At 45.7% G+C, this 22,335-nt stretch overlaps 2 protein-coding genes across 12 annotated transcripts in view; one reads left to right on the plus strand and one right to left on the minus strand.

The window, feature by feature from the left end:
• GATB (glutamyl-tRNA amidotransferase subunit B) overlaps positions 1-12,672 on the plus strand; it is a 74,633-nt gene extending 61,961 nt beyond the window's left edge. For 2 of the 5 annotated variants that reach the window (XR_011537749.1, XR_011537751.1), the window contains exons 12-15: positions 1,106-1,199; positions 3,445-3,523; positions 10,538-10,672; positions 12,251-12,672. Coding sequence is in view for 2 of the 5 variants with exons in the window: in XM_008526218.2 (XP_008524440.2) it covers positions 3,445-3,523; positions 10,538-10,672; positions 12,251-12,379 (343 nt within the window). In the remaining 3 variants the exon portion in view is untranslated. Of the gene's footprint in view, positions 1-1,102; positions 1,200-3,444; positions 3,524-10,537; positions 10,673-12,250 lie in introns of all 5 variants that reach the window. The other 3 variants (XM_008526218.2, XM_008526226.2, XR_011537750.1) reach the window with 2 other exon arrangements.
• Positions 12,673-13,035: 363 nt separating this feature from the next.
• FHIP1A (FHF complex subunit HOOK interacting protein 1A) overlaps positions 13,036-22,335 on the minus strand; it is a 224,460-nt gene continuing 215,160 nt past the window's right edge. For 3 of the 7 annotated variants that reach the window (XM_070611564.1, XM_070611567.1, XM_070611565.1), the window contains exon 13: positions 19,560-20,535. In XM_070611564.1, coding sequence (XP_070467665.1) covers positions 20,282-20,535 — 254 coding nt within the window. In that variant the 3' untranslated portion in view covers positions 19,560-20,281. Of the gene's footprint in view, positions 14,811-19,559; positions 20,536-22,335 lie in introns of those variants that run through there. The other 4 variants (XM_070611568.1, XM_070611569.1, XM_070611570.1 and 1 more) reach the window with 3 other exon arrangements.

A 22,335-nucleotide genomic window follows, 5' to 3' on the forward strand; every position in this document is an offset into this window, starting at 1 on the left:
AGGTGACTAGAAGCCTGATGGTGTCATCTGCTGAGACAGAATCTGTGGGGTAGAAGGGCAGAGGAGCTGGTCTGTGGAGAAGATAAGTTTGGTTTAAAACAAGGGTTGGCAAACTATGGCATGTGGGCCTGCGGCCTGTTTTTATACAGCCTGTGAGCTAAGACCAGTTGTTACCTCTTAAATAAACCACAACAAAGAAGAATATGTGACAGAGGCCACGTGTGGCCCACAGAGCCTTCAATATTTACTATCTGGCGCCTTCTGGAAGTTTGCTGGCCCCTGCTTTATTGCATGTTGTTTGGGTGAGATGAGACCTCTCGAGAGGTAGTTGAATTTAGTGGGAGAGAGAACTGGACCCTGAAGAGGCAGTGACAGTCTTGGGGACAAATGTGCTTTCCTCCTTTCGCAGACTGAGGGAAAGGCAGAGAATCACGGAAAAGAGCACCAAGGCTGCTCGTAGTTACAGGCAGGAAGTAAAAGAAGGACAGTCGGAGAAGGAAGAGAATCTGGAGGCCCAAGGAGAAGGGGTCTTCACCAGGGAGTTTAAACATAGCCCGGAAGTCAGGAGGCAGCAAGATCGGGGAAAGCTGTTATGTTTGGCAACAAGTGAGGGAGGTGATCTTTTTAAGAGAACAGCTCTGTAGAGGAATAGCCTTAGAATCCAAATGACGTGCCCTTAAGGAGGTAGATAGTAGCCACTAATGCTAGGTCTTTATTGGTAGAACTGAGGTGAGAAACCAGACAGAAGCAAGTGTCTACATGATCAGTTGAAGGCATTTTTAAGACACAAGATCTGAGCATTTGTGAAGGTGTGAGATTAAGGCCACAGGAGATTGGAAAGAAACGTCTGAGTAAAATTCATAGGAGTGGAAAGAGATGGGATTAAGAGCCTGGGTTGAAGGGTTTGTTTTATGGAAGAGGAGGAGGGGCTCATAGAAAATTCTGAATCTCACATCAGCTGATGTTCTTACGAAGTGGGAGGTGAGGGTTTGTGCCAAGAAGGGGAGTGGGAAGGAGACTGTCTTGAACAGTTGCTTGGGTGGGGGCACCAGGTAGGGGGCGCTAGGAAATTAGTGAAATGAACAAAAGGATTATTGACCAGCAGGAGCCACCTGGATGTCCAAGTCCCAGTGTCTTCCTCCAGGAGCTTCCTGTGTCCCATTTTAACAGAAGCAGAGAAGGTAGACTCTGGGCCTAAGGTGAGCTTGGGGATTGAGATGAGCAGCACATTCCACAAGTATGGGGCAGGGTTGGGGGGAGTGGGGTTGGGTTTGTGGTGGTAGAAATGTTAGGGTGTCTGCTTCTGGAATATAAGCTGGGGATGGAGTTGTGACCCTAAAAGAGCTCTAGGGGACTGGATGAAGTTGGGAGATTTGAAAGATCCCATTTCTCCTCCTCTGTAGATACACTGGCCTTGGAGGGATTGGAGACCAGCACACAAAGCTTAAGCCACTGATGTCAGGTTCTTCATTAGTGGAGACATGTTCACTATCCGGAAACCAGTATCACCTGACAGCAGCAAATTAGTAACTTGTGCTTCTGTCGCCTGTATATTGTCGCCAGATCTGATGGTTTATTTATTTAACTGATGAGTGGAGTCTTTCAGGCTCAGCGGAACAAGTACATATCTTTGTCATCATCTCGCTGGAGGTCAGCCCTGGCATATCTGGAATTTGTATATGCAGTATACCAGCTTTTCCCGTTGGGGGATCAATCCCTTGACATAGATATTATTGACCGAGTGTCAAGCATTATGGGTACAAAAAGGTGACTGAGAAACCCCAAGTGCTGTTAAGTCAGTGGAGATATTTCATAGTGTAAATTTATGACCTAACTAATGAATTAAGGCCATTAGATGGAAAGTGAAATATTTTCAGTTGCCTTGTGTTCTGTTTCCGTCCTTCTCCATCCCCACAGCCCTTATATCATTGACTCAGGGGGAGGAGGGGCCCTCTCATTCGCATGCTCAACCTCAGTGCTTCTTACGGGTTCCACACACAGTCTACACTCTAATTAATCGATTGTGCTTTCTAGGATTGTGGAACATCCGAGAAACCCAAATTTAAAATTTAAAAAAAAAAAAACTGATTCCTTGTTGCTTGTCAGTAAGGGTAGGAGGTTGGAAAAAGGTTTTCAGTGTGTTTCCTACCCTCTAACTCGTCCTCCAGTTGAGATTTAATCACGGTGGTTCCCACATCTTCTGAATACCAACGTAATAACACCAGACCCTCTCCAAACCTAATTTCGACCTGGAGTTACCTTTATCCAGACTTTGGGATAAACAGACACTGTAAGGATGATGGGCAGCCTTTGTGTCAGCTGTTTTAATGAACAGCCCGCAGGAGGTTTCACTCTACTGGAATCAGACCACAGCAAGTCATACCTGGTTAACTTGTGCTCAGTTGCTTTGGAATTCATGGGAATTGGCATGGAGGCTAAGTGGCAGTCTCCTTTTTATTATCTAAGAGCTTACAAAGAAATTAATAGCAAATGATAGCAATCAAGACTTAAACAGAAGGTGTTTTCACCTGGCATCACGCATTCCGGCTTTCATTTATACAGACTCACTGATGTGCTGTTTATAAGTCCTCCCTATCTATTGAAAACAAGTCCCCTAACGACCTCAGACAGACAGCGTTTCGTTAGTCTGGTTGCTGTACATGTTTAGAAATAGCAAAACCATATATTTTAAAAGAAACAGTGTGTAATTCAGTCTTGTCTTTCACTAATCTAGGCGCTCACCCCCCAACCCTCACCCTTGAATGTGAATTCATGACACCTTACGTGTTTGGTTGTCCCTTGGCCTTTTGTTTCGTGGGACCTTGGCAAATATGCCACGTCCTAGAAGTATAACTATAATGAATTCTGGGCCCTTCTGTGTCCAGAAAGCCATTGTGAGCCTGCAGGAGAGACCGGTCTGTGGAGATGTCCATGAGGATGGATAAAGACATGGTTGGTCATTGTGTTCTTTTAAAAAAAATGCTCTTATAATTAAAAGGAATTTATATTTGCACAAAAACTCTCAGAAAAGTGGCTTTGTTAGCTGTTTTCTTTGAAGTAATCTTTAGGCTGATCTTTCAGTTGAAAATATTTAATTACCGGGTTTTTTTCCTTTTCCTCCTCATGGTTCATGAATTTTGCAGCCACCTCCTTTTTTTGACTAATTAAACTGAGCAGTTGTCTGTTGCTACAACTTCTGCCAAACAGCTGTTATTGTTGGGTGGTAAAATAAAGAAAACAACACTAGTCACAAAAATTTGTTGTATGCTAAGATACAAGATAAGTAAATAAAATAGAGCCCAGTTGGCTCATTATTTTATTCCTGGTTGTGGGTTTAATTATTTAAGCCTACAAAATGAAGTGCTTTGATTCTGAATAACCATAAATGGATATGCTGACAGTGTGAAACGTACATTTCTTTTCTCTCCTTGTGGGGGTTGCTAGTCCTGTCACCCCTTCTGCACTGGCCGAGCTGCTCAACCTGCTGGACAGGAAAGCAATTTCTTCATCAGCAGCTAAACAGGTATGTCCACACTTCCTAAAGCTTCTCGCTGCTCTGCTATCTCGATGAATGTTTTATGTGAAATTCAAATGCCAGCATTAAGTGAATTTCATAATTGAAGTATTCAATGCTTGTGGGTGCTATTTTTATACTGAAAGGTAGAAACATTTTATTTAGCAAAGGAAATAAAGCCAGTATGTGCAATGCAGGTAGTTTGCTTCTCATCTACTAGTGTTTGTCTTCGCCTGCAATGTTTCCCAAACATTTGCTTCTGTAAAGGGCTGGGGTCCAGCAGCTTGTGGGGGCTTCAGACTACGTGCACCTTCCCTGTGCCCTGCAAGGCCCACAGTAGGCTGGGCCCTGCTCCCTGGCCCTCTGGTGCTCCCTCACGTCCTCTGCAGCCTCCCAGCCGGTACCAGGGGCTCATCTGTCTTCATCTCGTGGTAGCCCCCTAAAATTCAGTCTCCCAGTGGGAGGGTGAGGTCAGACAGACTGCTTCCTCACACTTAGTAGACAAAATTTTACACACATGCCCAGTGTGTGAAACTCATCATCAGAGGTGGCCTTCTGCCTCATCTCTGCCTCCACCTGACAGTCTTAGGTGGGTGAAGATTCCTAGAATTCAGAAAACTCTACAAAGAAGTACTCAGAAAGATAAAGAACACCAACACAGCTGCCTGATCTCGACTTCAGATATCGCAGTTGTCAATGCCTCAGCCAGAAACTTAATGTTATTTTAATGATGCCTTTTACATTTAATATTTATATGCATTGACAGTAGTGGCAGGTTACAAAGCGAGGCTTTGGAAAAGCGTCTGCTTTTGGCTAATTATGAGGCACCGTGGAGCATACTCCGCTCTGTGCTGTGAAACTGGAGACAAGAACTAATAAAGGCTCTGTTTACCCACCACCCAGTGAGGCTGTCAACCACAGGGACCTCGCCACATTTAGGAAAGGATTTTGGTTGCCTGGATGTCAGAGGAATACAAATGTTTATGACAATGCTCAGCAGTAGCAGAAAGATTAGATGGCCTGAGGGCAGAAAAACATGATATATATATATATATATAAGAGCAGATGAATTGTAGCATTTGAATTGAAAGAGGAAAAAAATCTTCCCCTTCCCACTCATCTTGCCCCACCAAGAACAGGGGGAAAATACCTAGTGCAACAAATATAATAGGTTCAGTGGGAAGAAATAGAAAATGCTAGAAGATACTGTCAACTGGGTTCAGATATAGACAGACACTTTTGGATTCTCTCAACTTCCAGTGTGTTTAAAGGAGGTGGGGTGAATCCTGGCTTCTGTGAGGCAGTCAAATAAAAATAAAAGTAAATGTTAAATGTGTGCTGCATAAGGGAATCTGCCTTATATATCATTGCCTTGAGGGGCTGCTTTTTTATTTTTCTACTTTGTTTTCTGTCTTTAAGAAAATCACTTACTGATTTTCTGGTGAAAAAGATGTTATCTATTCATTATAAAGAATTTAAGTAATGCAGAAAAATGTAAAGATTTTTGAATTCTACCACCTTGAAATAACTACCATTAATATTGGGTGAACATCATCCCAGGCATCTTTCCACGCATATGTACCATTAGAAAGATGGATTGGGGCTGGCCCCGTGGCGCAGCGGTCAAGTGCTCACATTCCACTTTGCTGGCCCCGGGGTTCGCGGGTTCGGATCCCGGGTGCAGACATGGCACCGCTTGGCCAGCCATGCTGTGGTAGGCGTCCCACATATAAATTAGAGGAAGATGGGCACGGATGTTAGGGCCAGCCTTCCTCAGCAAAAAGAGGAGGACTGGCAGCAGTTAGCTCAGGGCTAATCTTCCTCAAAAAAAAAAGAAAGAAAGATGGTTTGATGGCATGGGCAGACGTAAGGTTAGAGAAATACAGACTTTCGAAAATAAGAGGTTATGATATATTGTTTTTTAGTTTATGTTTTTATAAAGTGTACAGTTCATTCGTTTTTAGTATATTCACAAAGTTGTACAACCATCACCACTCTGTAATTCCTGGAAAACCAACCCCACATTCATTAGCAGTCACACCCCATTAATCCCTCACCCTAGGCAACCACTAATCTACTTTCTGTCTCTATGGATTTGCCTGTTCTGGACGTTTAATATAAATGAAATCATACAATATGTGGCCTTTTGTGTCTGGCTTCTTTCACTTAACGTGATGTTTTCAAAGGCTATCTATGTTGTAGCATGTCAGTATTTCATTCCTTTTTATGGCTGAAGAATATTCCATTGTCTGTATATACTACTTTTTGTCTATCACTCATGAATAAATGGACATTTGAGTTGTTTCCAATTTGGGGCTATTATGAATAATGCTGCTTTGAACATTTCTGTACAAGTTTTTGTTAAAGCGATGATGTTTTCAGATTTCTTGGGTATATACTTATAGGAATGGAATTTCTGGATCATGTGGTAATTGTATGTTTAACATTTTGAGTAGCTGCTGAACTGTTTTCCAGACTGACTGCATTTTACATTCCCATCAGCAATGTGTGAAGCTTCTAGTTTCTCCACATCCTCGCCGGCTCCTCTTATTGTCCGTCTTTCTGATTGCAGACATCCTAGTAGGAGTAAAGTGATGTCTCACTGTGGGTTTGACTTGCATTTCCCTAATGACTAATTACATTGAGCATTTTGTGTGTCTTATTTTTACAGTGTACTTTTTTAAAAAAGAAAAAATGTGTTACAATTAATTTTTACTGAATTTAACAGAAGACTCCAAGTAGACCTTGGGTTTTAGAAACCCTGTGAGCCAGAGGGTGCTCAGGCAGAGCAGAAAGACTCTCTGCTTCTACTAGTTATTCGCGTTTCCTCTGACAGAACTGGAAGAGGTTCCGTTAGTGATGAGATGACCAGGAGACGAGGAAGAGAGTTCACCAAGAAACTGACTCCTCAGCATGACAACTGTGCAGAAAGAGTCATGCTGTCCTGGGGACATTCTGCATTCTAAAGAATCTCCCACATTATGTCTAATTTATTATTAATCCGTCTCTCTCCACCTGTCTCTCCCTTACGTTATTTTCATCCTTTACACATTTCACTGCACCTTCCTCTGGGTGTTCCAACGTGCTTCTGAGATTTACAGACCTCATCCCTTCAGGACTCCAGGGGCCAGGGGAGTTAAGGGGTTGCTGCCATGAAGCAGCCCTATTTTTCAGAAGTGGAAAGAGAAACTCAAAGATTATTTATCATGATGAGCCACACGCTGGTAACTGTAGACAAAAGCATCTGGATTCCTCTCAGAGGATCCAGTTCCGTCTATTGAAGTAGCGGGTGCAGCCCGCATCTCCTCCCCTCACCCAGGACAGGGCCCACCAGACCCCCAGCCGGTATCATCACAGCTCACCTGCAGCCAGCATCCCAGGATCCCAAGCCTCTTGAGACTCAGAGGCCCTGGGTGTTGTCCAGACTGCTGGCCAGCCAGAGCCACAGGGGAGATCGTGTGGGACGTGTATGTGTCTCCTTTGTGCAAACCTGAAATAGATTTGGATGATCCGTTGTCCCCCGAGGGTTGTCCAGTTAGAGTCTCCAGGGGCCCAGGCCGAACTGGAACTCCACAGAGATGGAGATCGAATTTTAACATGCAAGTGTGCCTTTTAACCAGTTTCCTCTTGTCTACTTTGTGGTCTGTTTTAAACAGAAATCCTCAAAAACCTTTTAATGTAGAAAATGTTGTCTGTCATGCAGTAAAACCGTTACAAATGATTTGATGTCTTTTTCTCCCTTTTAAGGGGTGTTTCAATTCTTTGCACATTTTACTATGCCCTGCTTCTCTTAGGGGCTTGGGTTGCTGTTTGTGCCTCTCTAGAAGAATGACTTTTCACAATACTTGCCTTTGACCAGAGGGGGCTCCCCGCTCTGTGACTGCGACAGCTCCCTCCCTGCCCTCTCCCCTAATAGCTCTTTCCTCCACACTCTGACCCCTGAAGCTCCAAGACAGGCAGGGACAGGCGAAGGGTCTGCCTGCTTTCCTTCCATCCTTCTTCCTTTCAGATACTTAAAAAACAGCTTTAGCTAGAGAAACAGTTGGGTCGTAGTTAAGAGGGTGTGTGAATTCAGTCCCCAAGGAACCGAAGGCTGAGTTTCTGCCCCGTGTGTCAGAGCTGGCTCTGGTGGTCGTTGTGTGACTGGGGCCTCCCAGCTTGCATGACTCCATGCTTTCGGTGGCCATTTATTAGCACGGATGACCAGCGCTGCACTAGGAATCCCTTGTTGTGTATGTTTGTCTTGGGTGGGCAGCAGCAGGGCCTGGGAGCTGCTCGCCTGGCCAGAAACAATTGCACTTCGATAGCACTTCCCAGGGTGGTGATTAAACACAGACAAAAGCTGAGGATTTATGCTGCAGCACGGGGCTGGCAACCACAGAGGCCATTATGTTTGCAGCAAGACGGCCCAGAGCCCTGCAGAGTCTGGCCTGGAGGCGGGCCGGCCCCCTTCAGTGGCTCTCACCCTGCTGGGCTCCAGCCAGGACTGCACAGTCTGTGTCTTAAATAGGAATGAGCAGAGGGTTGGACAGCTGGAGTCTACTGTGTCAACCCAGGGGGCCGGGGCTGGGGTGCAGTGACCACTTGACTAATTTGGGAAGTTAATAAGCTGATGTGTTCTAACTACAGGAGTAAAGGACACTCCAGCCACCGGGCTCCCATTTTTTCCTGGAGACCACTGATGTTTCTCTAATGTCCCTCCTTTGCGCCCTTACCCTGCCCCACTTTCTCAGGGAGCAGCCAGCCTCTCTGCATTTCAAAGCATCCCTTCTAGCTTTTCTCCTGCTTTTCCTTCCAAATGGTGTGGTTTGGCAGCGATCCCTGAGCTGCCTCACATCGCCTCTATTCTGGTTATTTTGGCTCAGGCAAATCCTACCAGGGGTTGAGCCTTTGGGGTCCCAGCCGTATTAGGTGCCAAGCAAGGCTGACCTCCTAGTCGGCCTGCTCAGGTCTGCTCTGTGCTTTCAGCCGCAGCTGCAGTAGCTGCCAGGAGAAATGACGTGGGCCTGGGAGTGCCCGCCACCCCCACCCCATGACCTACCAGGCAGGCCTGCCCCAGGCTGGGGCTGCCAGGAGCGCCCGTGTCTGCTGAGCTTTGCGCCTCGTTTTCCTGTAAAGAGATGCTGCGTAGCTTCTTTGTGAGTCCTTGCAGGTGATTTGAGATGTCCACTCTCTTCCTGAATGTGGGACATTGTCAGCTAGGAACCTTTTTAGGAGACTGTGCAGATGAACAAAATAAACACTGCTCAGTCTAAACACCCACCAGGAAGGAATCATTTAAATTACAGTAAATACATTTGATGGGTATTAGGTTTTTTAATTAATATGAGAAAGTACATCTGTAACAAGTGAGACAAAAGCAGGCCACAAGTTGTATATGTTATTACAACCCTGTTACAGAGCAGAAAGAAAAAGATGGGAGGGAAAACAACACCAAAATGCTGACATTGGTTATCTTGAGGGAATGAGAATACAGGTGATGTCTTCTTATTTTTTCTGTATCTCTTTATTTTCTACAGTGAACGTGTATTAACTTTTATAATTAGAAACACTGTTTTAATAATTCTTAATTCAAGAAGAATAAATATATCAGGGAAAGGGGGCCGAGAAACTCTTCAGACTTGCTTAGGGCAGCCCCTGAGTATAACACACTGTTCTGTCCAATTCTTCTGCTGCCGACGCTCCATTAATAAGTTTGTTGAGGGCGGGGGAAGTTCTGACCTGCTTTCGTGCCCCTCTCTCCCAGTGCCTCACTCACTGACTCATTGTCGGGCTGAGTAAATCTTGGAAGGATTGAGTTGGAGACACGTATGTTCAGTATTTTTCTAAGAGCAGGGACAAGTTTCCCTAAGCAGCTGTGAGGGGTGCCCTGCAGGGGACCCACCAAAGACACCCCTCGGCCACAGTCACTGTGGGCGTCCTGACAGCTGAGCTGAAGGCGCACTCCCCTTCCTAGGCATATCAGTGTTTGTGGTTTGTTTTGATCCAGATTGGGGAAACTTTGGGCCCTGCTGAGACTCCAGGCATCCTCCCCTGCTTTTCCTTTGCTGCACGTGCTCATTATTGATGATCTCTTCTTCTGGGAGGAATGGCTCTTGGGTGGCCGGTTCTTCGCCAGAAGGGTCAAAGGGAGGGTTCTGCACTCAGTGCTACTACAGGCTTAGAGGAGGGAGGGGCCGCAGGAGACTAACAGGACCCCCGCCCCCACCCCGACACACACCCCACCGCTTACACTAGAACAACAAGAGGAATGAGGAAAACTACCCTAGGAAATGCCTTTTTGAAGAATGTTTTCCTTTTTCCAACTTTGATAAGTTTGGGGATTTGTTATTTTTTAAGTAGAAGAATACACACACCATTAACTGGTTAATTATCCGTGCCAGATTTGGGTCCAGCTCCACCTGTAGGGAATAATTGTGGTAGGCCAAGGGCCCCTGTGGATTATGATTTATGTTTTTAGTTATTTTAAACTTTGTGTCTTCATTATGGGGCCACTTTCCTTGCCCCCCTAAATCATGTTTCCTGGCGGACTGGGTTTTCTGGACGTCATCTAAGTGCAGTGGTTACCTCTGCAGCCTCTGTGGCCCCATCCTTCACCAAAACGTCACCCCAGTTAACTCATTCAGTGGACGTGAGACAGAACTGTCCCTGGCTCTCTGGACTCCTGTCAGCAGGGGCCCTGTGAGTAATCTACTCCCACCTGCCCCAGCCCCTCCCTGCCACGTGGTTTGAGTCAGCCAGTGGGGAGGACCCGCCGTCTCCACAGGCACGGTGTCCTCCTCTGTTCTGAAGGAGCAGCTCAGCGTGGCGAGACTCCAGGTGTCTGCACGCCCTCTAGAGTGGCTTCATTCCCGGATGTTTCCGGAGTGACAGGGCACCCTGTGGGCCAGGCCCACTCAGCTGGGAACTCATTGAATCTGCTTTTCCTGGCCCAGCTCCACTTGTCCCAGCACTAGCAAGTGGAGCTGGCAAAAGAGCTGATTCCTCGCTTCTCTGACCCCCTCTCCCTCCTCTGGCCTGCAGGTGTTCGAGGAACTGTGGAGGAATGAAGGGAAGACCCCAGCACAGATTGTTTCAGAAAAGAAGCTGGAACTGATGCAGGATCAAGAGGCACTGGAACAGCTCTGCCACGCCGTGATGGAGGGACATCCTCAAGTGGTAATTCTCACCCACAGGGAGAAGAGGGTCTTCACGTGCAGCGGGAGTGGGGTCCACCCTCCTGGCCAGCAGAGGGCCAGGGCGGCCTGCAGGCCAGCCTGAGGGCGAGAGCCAAGAGCCTCTCCACCGCGCCCTCTTGCAGCTCAGCGGTGCCTCCCAGTAATGGCTGGCCCAGGTTCACCAATAATGCACTGAATATTTTTGTCAGATTTTAGCTAAGGTTAAGAGATGATACGAGGTGAATATTGGAAAAATACAACTTTTCCTATAAGGAAAACCCACTCCTGGAGTTGAATCTCATGGAGTTTGTTTAAAGGGGCGTTGTCACGCTCACTAGATCAAGTTTTGACCTCCCAGCCATGTCGGCCTCTCCCAGGTTGGCATTTTGACGCTGGTGTAGCCAGCTCTGCTTTATAAGGAGGCCTCTAAATAACAACTCAGCAGGCGTGACTGCAGAGGGGAAAAAAGGTAGGGAAACACTTGAGCTTCATGCCTTTAAGAGGTGGGAAGAAAGGCAGAAAGGAAAATTACTTGTAAATTATGGGAGAAAATCCTTGACGGGAGCAAAGTAGAAAACCAAGTCATTTTGTGTTCTGAGCATAGAACCAAAGAGAAAAAGCTAAAACGAGTAGCATCCCTCTCTCCCCAAGTCTAATCATATTGTCTAGAGAGATTTTTCAGTGGGGGAAAAAAACTGCTAGCCTCTCTTTCGGAATAATACCCACCCACTCACCCGTCAGCTTGCCGGGGACACTAACAGCTCTGTAGAGAGCTCTTGATAAGGAAAATGAGCTCACGCTGAGTCTGGGCAATCTCCATCTTCCGGCCTCATCTGTGGTGACTGATAAAGACACACTCTTAGTCCCGGGCAGGCTCGTTCTCAGCACTGAGTGCAGATACTCGCAGACGTTCCTGCCGATCAAGATGCTGCAGAGCAGGAGGTCGGAGCCGGTGGCCCTGACAGTCAGTGACTATTTGATAGGAATTCAGCACCTCCTGCCTTTGTTGTCCCCGTCCTGCCCACCACAGTGCACCCCCCCACACACACATGCTCTGGGAGAGTTGCCATTTTGTGGATTTGTTTTCTGGTAAATGGAGCTTCTGGCAGGGAGTGGGGGGAGAAGGCAAGCCGTGCATTTCAGTGCCTGCCGAACACCCCCGGAGATTAGAGTGGTACCTCACTGATTAGACGAGATCATTCATCTCGGAGGACTGCAGAGGGGCCCCTGACAAGACTCTGAGAAGCTCTACGTCCTCATGTCCCTGTGGCACCCAGGAGGGGCGCACCCTCGTCTCTGCGCGCCAGCTTCTCTAGCTGAGGGCCATCACTCATGATACGTCACAGGCCTCCTCTTGTCCATTTTAATCAAAAGGCAGAGGAGCCAACATCGCCTTTGATGGGAGCCTAGAAACCTCCTCAGTTCGCCTCCCTCCCCTTTTTCCTTTTCTCATTTTATATCTAATACTAACAGGGAAAAAAAAGACCAGAATTTAAGTTTCAGTAAACATAAAGCTTAATTTAGGATTTTTAGGTATGTCTCTTTATTTTCTCCTTTAAAACAATTTCTATCTTTAAAGGTAATGGATGTGAAGAAGGGAAACCCCAGAGCTATAAATAAACTGATTGGGTTGGTCCGAAAAGCGACTCTCAGCCGAGCAGACCCGACCGTGATAAAGGAGATACTGGAGAAGAAGCTGGCCTCGTGACATGTTTCGGGTCCCTCTGCCTGAGGGGGCCAGTGCAGCCATGGCCAAGAACCGAGCCTGGGAAACCTGACCGCTGTGTGCTTGAGGTGCTGCATCTCCCAGTCCCTGGCCCGGGCAGAGCCGGGTGCCCCAACCGAGCCTGTGCCTTGGGATGCCCCGTCCACAGAAGACCAGCAGCCTGGCCCCTGTTTGCATCACTGACATCAAAATGGTTCCATGACAGCTGCAACAGCTAGCGGTTAAGAAATAGCACATTCTCGTGAATTAAAGGAGACCTACTGTTACCATTCTAAGAACACTTTTCATTCTGCAGTTCCTTCCGCAGATATTGCTGAGCATGTCCTAAGGGCTGGGCGTTGTTCTAGGTGCTGAGGATCAGCAGTGATAAGAGAGACGTAACCTGGATGCAGTATTTCAGACCTGAAAATAGGTTAAGGAAGATGAAAACACAACAGAATGAATTAATTGACACAGCTAAAGACAGACTGTTGAGGGCAGTCTCCGGAGGGTGGGGAGGGAGGAGCTTATTAGTCTGAGGTATTAGCAGCATTCACCCATCCACGGAGTGAAAGTCCTGTTGCCCATTCGACTCCCTAGGGATCCCAGAAGGCAGAAATCTGAGAGACTTTTTTTTTTTGTAAAAAAGACCACAGAAGTTTTCAAATAAATTTAATGAATAAAATATATACTGAAATATCACATAAAAATTAACTTACACTTCAAAGATTGTGCAGTTGACAACTCCCCCTTACCCTCAGGCCAAAAAAGATAAAAAGAAAAAAAAAGCTGTAACATTAAATTGATTTGTCTTGCCTGGAAAGAATAAGATTATAAACTAGTAAGTCAGAATCTTGACCTTTAACGGTAATGGTGGTGCAGTTGACGGTATCTCCATGAAGGCTGCGCTGCCTTCATCCCGTTCTCATGACAATAATACTCTACTCTGTCTGTGTAACGCACTGGGGCACCCCCTTGTTCATGTTATGCCTCTGTTGCCTCTGACTCACAAAGCTCGAAGACCAGTTTTGCAAATGCTGTTTTTCAAAAGCTCATGTTAAATAAACTGTGACATAAGTAAGAGAACAAAATCGTTGGAGGCCCTGATTGTACACTGGATTCGCTAGCCTCCTGAGAAGAGTACAGGCATTTCCGTCGTGCATGGTGCCCCAGTGGCAGCTGGGGAGCTGGAGAAAAGGGGACCTTCCCCACTTTTCCCCACCAGCAACTTAGCAATGAACGGTTCCTGAGTTGCAGACAATGCTCAGGACTTCCATATCTAGGAGTGAGGAAAGAAGCGTCCCTCTTACCCAACCAAAAAAGCAGGAGCAAAAAGGAAACCAGTTGTGCGGTTTATTTTAGACAAGCATGAAGAGGTAAGGATTAAACGAAATTATCTTTTTTTTAAAATTTGAGACTTAGAATTATAAGAGAATATGTTACATTTCCCAGGAAGCCAGGTGCCCCTCACGCATTCTGTTGCAATACTGAAAACTAGTGGGCCTGAAAGTAAAGTATTTTCATTTAACCTCTTTTCGAGAGAAAGACCGAGTCAGTTCTCACTCCACAAGTCTCTGAATTACAAACGGGCAGAGGTGGTCTGAGACTGGAATCTGGCAGGATCATTACCTTGTAAGAAATAATGAGGTTCAGTTTTGTTTTACAAACTCTATTTTCACCAAAGGTCTGGCTTCTTTGTCATCAAACTTTACCAAAAGTACTTGAGGATCTTTCCAGACCATTTTAAATCAAGAGCTTACTTAAAGGGGGATTGTGGGGAGCAGCCAGATGAAGACAGTTTACCAAAACTATTATGTCAAGTGTGAACTGTATTACAGATTGATCATTTCCAGAGAAAAATGCCATCATTAAAACACTTGACCTTTACAATGTTAATTGTCCAGCTCTCACAGTTGCCTGTGGTCTTGAATGCCCACTTGTGAAATCCTGAAAATCGGATTGTTATGTTGTTATAACTGCTAATAGGAAAAAAGAAAAAAAAAAAATCAAAGCACAGCTCAGATATCTTACTTGGAACCTGACTAGATATCGGAAAGATATGTTTATATAACAGCCTAAGAAATTCAGAGAGTATGGCTCTGCTCGGAAACGGGCCTCAATGAAACCAAGTTTTAAATACACGTTTGCATGAGTGTGAATTTAGTCTGGTTCTTTGTTTGCTATTCAGGGGGACATCTCATTAAAATGTATGAACTGGCACCATACGTGAAGCCATTGCCATCTGTCATTGGAGTCCATATACCTGTAGTCTGGAGGGGAATGTGCTGGAAAACTGGCTCTTCCCCAGGTCCGCCTGAACCAGCTCTGCCTGGTCTGGCCCAAACCGTGTGTTCTGTTGCTTGAGGTGGAGGTCGGCTGGTTGGCTGGTTCAGGTGGGAGGCTAGGATGTCAGCCTCACTGCTCAGCATGCTACCTGGCACAGAGTACGTATTTAGTAAAAGTTCATTAAATTTCTAAAACAAAATTAATGGACAGCCTTTTGTGGGGCCCCTGTGTATGAAAGGTTGGAGGTGCCAACTACTAGGCTTTTAAATTCTGGATAGCCAGGTCTTGGAAGGAGCTCCTTGACTCTCTCCAGACTTAAACATCAAAGTTTTAATGAACTTCTGTTCCTGTTTTTCAAGGTGTAGACAGCCCAGGAAAAAGAAAGAACTTAGATCATTATTTAGACCAAGTTAAGGATACTGTAGCTGTTCCCCACACACGTACACTTCTTTGTAATTATTGCTAATCTGGAAGAAGGCTATGAAATTTTTGAAAGTACACACCCTCCTAGAGCTTTGAGTTAGTTGGTTAATTGAATATGTAGCTTATGGCCATGACCCACAATTTACATTGTATTTTTCATTTCCATTGAATTAGCTGCATCATTTCAAGGATTCTACATGGTAACTTTTTGCAAAAAACCACTAAATCTATCTGAAAGGCCATGTTATTTACCCATTACCAAAGGCAGCATGGAAATGGCTGCCATGCTTCTTCAACAGATTTCAGACAAATGCATTCACAGATTATTTGTGAACAGAGCTGACCCTCGATTTGTGAGATGGAAAGCATCTGAGTGAAATCCTCTCTTGCTGCCTCCCTTAGTCAAACAACTTAGCAAAAAATCATTTAAATAAGATCGTCAACACCAAATTCCCTCTTTTCAAATATCTCCTGGGCAAAAGGACCCTTGTTATAGGTGGGCCTTTTGTACACATACGCCAATAAAAAGTCAGCTGACACGCTAAAAAGCACAGAGCCTCTGCAGCCTCAGCTCCATGAAATTTATAATCCGGCCTAAGAACTCCCATCACCCTTGTCAGGATCTGAAATGACATAGTAAATCTGAGTTCCCCAAAAGATCCCTGCAACACATATTGAACCCGTGCTGACAGAACGCACTGGCAGCCTTGTTACTTGTGTGGGTGACAGTGAGTTAGGTTTACTCACATGTTGTAAGACAGGAACAAAATTCAGAATGACTCAACAGGATAGGGTCAGTCCCAGAGAAAAATCATCACCCATTTTAGGATTCTGAGTGCAGAGGCCAAAGAAGTGAAGGCTTCCCCCTCCCTTGTCTCTGTCCTTGTCCCTACAGAACCTTACCAAAAATCTTCCACTAAAGCCCTGTTTATCCAGCTAATGAGCTACCAGGATAATCTGTCCTCCAAAACAAGTAATGGCCTAATAAATGCCTGAACGTAGGGAGGATTTACAGAGGCAAAATTATCCCGAAAACAATTCTTGGTCTTCGAGAGCTCTTTCTAAAGCGTTAGGTTTATGATGGTCATTCAAAAATAAAAAAAAAAGAGTCAACTCCATTTTCTTAAAATGTTTCTGCAATGATGTGATTTAAGAATGGAGTGTAAACTGTTTGGACAGTTTTCTGTTTGAAGCTGTTATTTGATGGAGAATTAGTGTCGTGTGATTTATAGACTGATGGTTGAAGCAAGAAGGGGCCTGAGAATATCTTCTTAATGACTTAAAGCTGATGTGGCCTCGGCTACCAGAGGATGCTGTTTCCAGGAAGAGCTAACACTGCAATGCTGGCTGAGATTCGCAGCAAGCCACAAATTACACTGGCCGGGGCCAGTGACTTGAAGTAGCATGTGCGATAATAGCTGTCCTGCAATAAAGTGTTTCATAAAAATGGCAAGCATGACAGCCATTTCAGTAAATATAGGGCTGGTAATTAGCAATTAAATTGAACTGCCCTTAAATGAGAACTGGAGAATATGCTGCAGATACCTAACATTCACACCAATGACACATCCCCCCTGTGCCCGGACAGCTCCTCCCTCAAGAAAGCAGCCTAGACACACTGATCCAGATTCCGAATGGGCGGCCCATCCACAACCCCACACCTCTAAACAGATCTGGAAACCAACCCACATGCCCACTGCAACCAAGCTGATTTAGAGACGGCAAAAACAACTTTCAACCCTGAGTACCACTGGCTGCCCAAATTGAAGAAGCAACCCAAATATTCACATAACCTGATTCTAGATGCTATTCATAAGAGGATGCTCTCCTGACAACACCCTGGCCCCTTGATGTCTTAACGGATTGAAAATCAACAACTACATCTGACCTACATAAAAGCCACTTGCTAAGGAAAAGGTACTCCCGAGGGCCCGTAAAAGAACAAAATGTGCCCTCCCTACACGTGGCAGAGACATCAGTTCCAACCCCAGCACATCAAAGTATTTTCCAAAATAATCCCAAGTAAAATGGGGACAATTTCATAATTCCTCCAAATACCCGGGAGAGGAAGTATCTACTGATAAAGAAAATCACATCTCTAATTGGTACTCCAGCATCCTCATTTCATGGCTGGGATTTTGTATTTTACCCCATGAAATGGTATGAAAGCTAAACTCAACCTGGAATTTCTTTGTTTAAAATTTTAAAGACATCTACTTGGCTATTTCCAAAAATCAATTTTAAATATCCCAGTGATCTCATCTACTTTGAACCACAGAATTCACTCCATCTGGAACTTTACCTCAGACCCTGAATTATGAATGGAGGTTAATGTTGTGATGTTCCAGGAACCCTTGACTCGCCTTCACTGCCTGGGACCATTATTAGGCTAGACACAGTGACGCCAGCCTCAGGGGCCGCACCAAAGCGTTTGTGTCCACTGTGTCCTCCAACAAGTAGCAGAGCATCTGACGTGGGAGCCTGTCACATAGAAGAGTGTCCATACTCTGGGACCATATTTTGAAGCATGCCAAATATTTTTAAATTTTTTCCCCCAAACTCCTTACAAAAAAGATATTTCTATGGGCCTCACCTATTACTTTGTGACTGGAATACTCTACTTCATTACTATGATTTGTTCCCACCAAGGAGTTCCCATGGTCACCCACCTGCTGTACAGAATCATCATATCTGCCTAGATCAACGTTCCTCCCCCCGCTCTCCTTAGCATTTGCTCTTCTCCTCAGGTTTCTGCTGTTTTTCCTCTGGCAAGTCCATGCCATTCCCTGAACGAACAACCCTTACCTAGCCCACCTGGCTGTTGCACTCAAAAACATGGTTTTTCTGGTTCTGTATAATGTGCTTCCAGGTTAATTTTCTGACTTCATTTTGAAAAACGCTGCACACGGTACTAGGGAGGAGGGTGGCAATGGATTCAGAAACATGCACCAGCTTCCAGTTCCAAATGGAGAGGGTTATCATGTGAGTTTGCCACCAGCACCCCACTGTGGGAGTTAATTCTCCTGCCTCTCACTCCAGACTCTGGCCATGTCTGTCCTCCTTTAAAGTAAGTCTACTTAAGTACCTATTAAAAAAAATACTAAGAGGCACGACATCGGTCTCCTTCCCAAAGGGCCCCTCCCACAAAGGGGACTGTGGGGCTCTACAATAAAGCAGCGTGGACTCAGGAACAACTGACACCGTTACCACATAACGGGGAGAAATGTAAATCAAACCCAAACCTAAAGAAGACAGTTTCCAGATGTGACTTTAGCATTTTATATACTAGGTAAGTCCAAACTGGGAGATAAATACTAGTGCAAAACAAAATCAGAGGATAATAAATTACAGCTTAAATTCCATCTTTCTCTTCTCTACCTTCAGCAACCTTCTTTCCCAGTGGAGACTAGTGCATCACACAAGCAGGCCAGTCTGCTGGGTCCCATACATTCTGGCCGCTGCACCCCAGGTGGGCAAACCATTTTTCAAGACGAATTTGAAGTCAGAAATGTATGCCAAATCAGTATTTTTGGTTTCTGGCTTAGACTCAGAAACACTGCAAGGCTGGCTCCTAGGAGCCACTCAGGCCAGGCCAGAGCTCCTGGGGTCTTCAGTCCACCGGCCAGCTCTCTCTCTCTCTAATACAAAGCTGCTTCAAGATCCCTGAGCCCCAAAAGGGCGGCCTCCGCTCAGGAGAGTCTCAGACATGATCCTTCCTCTCCCCTCCTGTACAAGGGGCCTGATTAAAATGAAACCAGTGCTCCAGAAGCACAACCTCCAGACCCGGGGGTCAGCAGAGGTGCCCACCAAGAGAACAGAGAGAGCTGGGCTTCCCATGTCCCTCCCAAGAGGGAGGCTTATCCTCATTACATGCTTCTCACCTGCCCAAAATAGAGGGGGGTGGACTGAATATCCATAAATATCAGTTATTTATGGTCTCATTTTTAGCCCACAACTATTCTGTGCGTTTCCCCCTCTTGGTTTGTTGTAAGGAGACTGTGACTCTAAGTATAATTATGCCTCTTGGTGCAGGCTGGAAAGCAGCAGAGAGGCGCCACTACATCATGTTGGGGCTCCTAATGAACCCCATTACTCAGAAGGCAGCATCTCCGCGCGCACTGAGACACCAGCAGGCACGTGGCTTTGCGGGGGTCCCCCATGACCTGTGCACATTGACATTCCCGCTCCCAAAGCGGCTGCACAGTTCCTCTTTCTCTACAAAGTGCAATATATTAGAAAAAGGAAACAATTTAAAAGAATTACCAATGTTTTTACAGGTTGCATTTAGTTTACCTTTATCCTTTTGCCCCATTCCATACGCCCCCCCCCCCAAAAAAGAGCCCACTGTGAAAGAGCTTCACAGATTAGTCTGTTTTTCATAAAACACTTAAAAAAATTAATGATGGTTGTCTCTTCCATGAGTATGTGATACCATGCTTTCTCCATCTGATCAATAAGCTCCTAAAAACCAAAGTCACAGTTTGCATAGGTATATTTCATTTTGTGCAAATCTTACTAAAATAAGGCTATTTTCAGTGTTTAGGTAGTGACATACTGATTAAAGAAAGCTCTCAAGCAATAGGAAAATCTCCCTGCATCCCCAAGCCTCTCCCAGGCGGACAGCGACACCAGTGGTCTGCCTGCACTGTAAGGCAACACACGTCGGGCCGAGTACAGTCTTGGAAGTAAAATGCAAAGGACATATGATATGTGCTTGTGTGATGGAGGCAAGAGGGGCTCCATCTTTATTCTTCCCTTTTATAAAATGGAAGCGGAAATGCAGAAGGCCACAGGGGTGGATGTACATTCTTCATGTGCTGTTGAAGAGCCAGCCTTCGGACATGGGCACTTCCAGAAATCACCGAACCCCAATATTCGCTTGGTGTGATCCACGCTGCAAGATGAGTAAACTCAAAGGGATGGGAGAATCACAACCAGAAAATCTGAGGAAGAAAAACTGAGCAAAGAAACCTGCCAAAGGAGCACCCAGCTTACAAGACTTACATTCTATGTAACATAAGGTGGAAAGACCCGGCTAGAGAGAGAGGAGGTACATGGAAAATCCCCTCCCACAAATCAAGTATTGTCAGGAAATATCAAAGTAGAAATTTTTGTAAGCAGCTCTGCATTGAACATTCAGTCAAGACACTAAAACCTTAAAAAATAAGAACCTCTATTCAAAAAAAAAAAAAAGAGCTAACAATAGGAGTCCTCAAAGTCCCCCAGGATCTTGTAGCACAGAATGGAGTGTTCCTGGGCCAAGGCAGCCAGTTCCTTCAGGAACTCTGGGAAGAGGGCAGCGGCCAGCATGGTGTTCCTCACCGGCAGGGGCAGGCTGGGGGGCACCCCGGCCACCTTGGCTCTGTTCGTCAGGAAGGGCTGAAGCACTCTTGGGGGACCATCCAAAAGGTTCTTGCCACTTTCTGTCCTGGAAGCATCCTGAGTGGGATCTGAAACCAGAAAGCAGACTGTCACGGTGACCCTCCATAGCCTTTCACGTCCACCGTCTTAAGTGAAGTGTGCGTGCCTGGGGGATGGGAGCTGGTGGAGAGGGTCCGGTCGTGGGTTCAGCTCCTGCAGCTGACTGAAGTCTGAGGACACGGCCCTTGAGCACGACCTCATCCACTCTGTGGCACACACATCTGCCCAAGAGGTAGCCTCCACAAAGGGCATGTGAAAGGACTTTTATCCCAAGTCCCGGATAAGCAACGTTGAGCAGATATTGTGGCAAGAATATCGGTTTATCAAGAACCCTCCATGCCCAGGACCTGGTGGGGGAAAATGAAAAAGGCAATCTCTGCCATGACATCAACCACTGAGCTCACGGCAGTGGTTATCTCTCCAGCCTCCCGGTGTTGGGGACCATCCTACCTTTGCCAGTTAAGCCCTGATCACACAGCAGAGCTGCAGGAGGCAGGCTGGGTGAAACAAGCCACTCTCTGCAGCTCGTGCTTCGGCCTCTGGGGCTCCTCAGAGACCCCCAGCTCCTTCTGGCCGGCACCTCTGGCCTTTTGTGGAGAAGAGAATGGAAGAAGCCTTTTAAAGGCTGGAAATAATGGAGAGGAAGTTGGGTGCTGGTAAGAACAGACTTGGAAGTTCCTGCAACTGTGGGCATCTGGTGACAGCAAGTGGCTTGGAAGCATCCATTTCAGGGAGGTTTCCAGGGTTTCTGCTCTCAGTCCCAATAACACAGGTCTAAGATGATATGAGCCCAAACTTTAACACATTCAAGTGATTTGCATTTTCATTTCAAATCAGCTTTACTAATTAAAACGGCTCAACTTTCCCAACTATTTAATTCCTGAACATCTCCAGCCTTCATACATTTATAGGAATTATTTATGCCTTCTTCTGTCCCCTTCTCAAACAGTCTCATTACTCCTTATAAATCATTATATTCAAGCTCTTCATTATTTTGGCTGCTTTTTAGAATTCAGTCCCATTTTTCAACACTCTTCTCAGAGTGTCGCTTAACTACAGTACTAAAAATTCTTGACATTTATAGTACTTTCCACATCTCACTACTATAGTCTTTAGTGTTAAAAAAAAAAATCCTCTGCTTTACTGCTTTAAATATCTTTTTAGATTAAAGCTTATCACAGTTCGTGCCACAAAGAACTGAAGAAGTTGTTGAGAGTCTGTCTACTGCTATCTTTCAGCAGGAACTCACGACATGTCCTGACAACAGAGTAAGGACAAATGTTGACATCACTGAGGTACACAGCCAACCTTGGAGACCACCCTAAGCACCCCCACCCTGGCCGTCCACACTGCAGCTCTCCAAAGGGCCCAGCGAAGCTCATGAAGGAAGCTGGCCTGGATACCAGTGGACAATGGGACACTCACGGGCTCTAAGCCAAGACCAAGACCTGTATTGTTCATGCTAGTTCCCCCACCTGGAATTCCCATCCCCGTCTCTGCACACCTAAATCTTACTAGCCTCAAGAGGCACCAGTACAGTGGTTAGGAGCACAGACTCTGCCACTTACTGGCTGAGTGACATTGGGCAAGTTGCTTTATCTCTCTGCACTTTAATGTTCTCATCCGTCAGAAGCTCACAGAGTCACTGTAAGGATTAAATGAATCAACAGGTATAACGTACACAGGGACCTCTTGCTAACTGTCAGCCATCACATTATCATCAAGTCAGTTGCTACTGACTTCACAAAGCACTTCCTGTTTCCTGCCCCTGGAAGTAATTCCCTGTTCTAGCCTCCCACCCCACTTGATTTATCAACCAAGGCCTGCAT

The sequence above is a fragment of the Equus przewalskii genome, chromosome 2 (genome assembly GCF_037783145.1).
Source record: "Equus przewalskii isolate Varuska chromosome 2, EquPr2, whole genome shotgun sequence".
In the NCBI taxonomy this organism is placed as follows: Eukaryota; Metazoa; Chordata; class Mammalia; order Perissodactyla; family Equidae; genus Equus; species Equus przewalskii.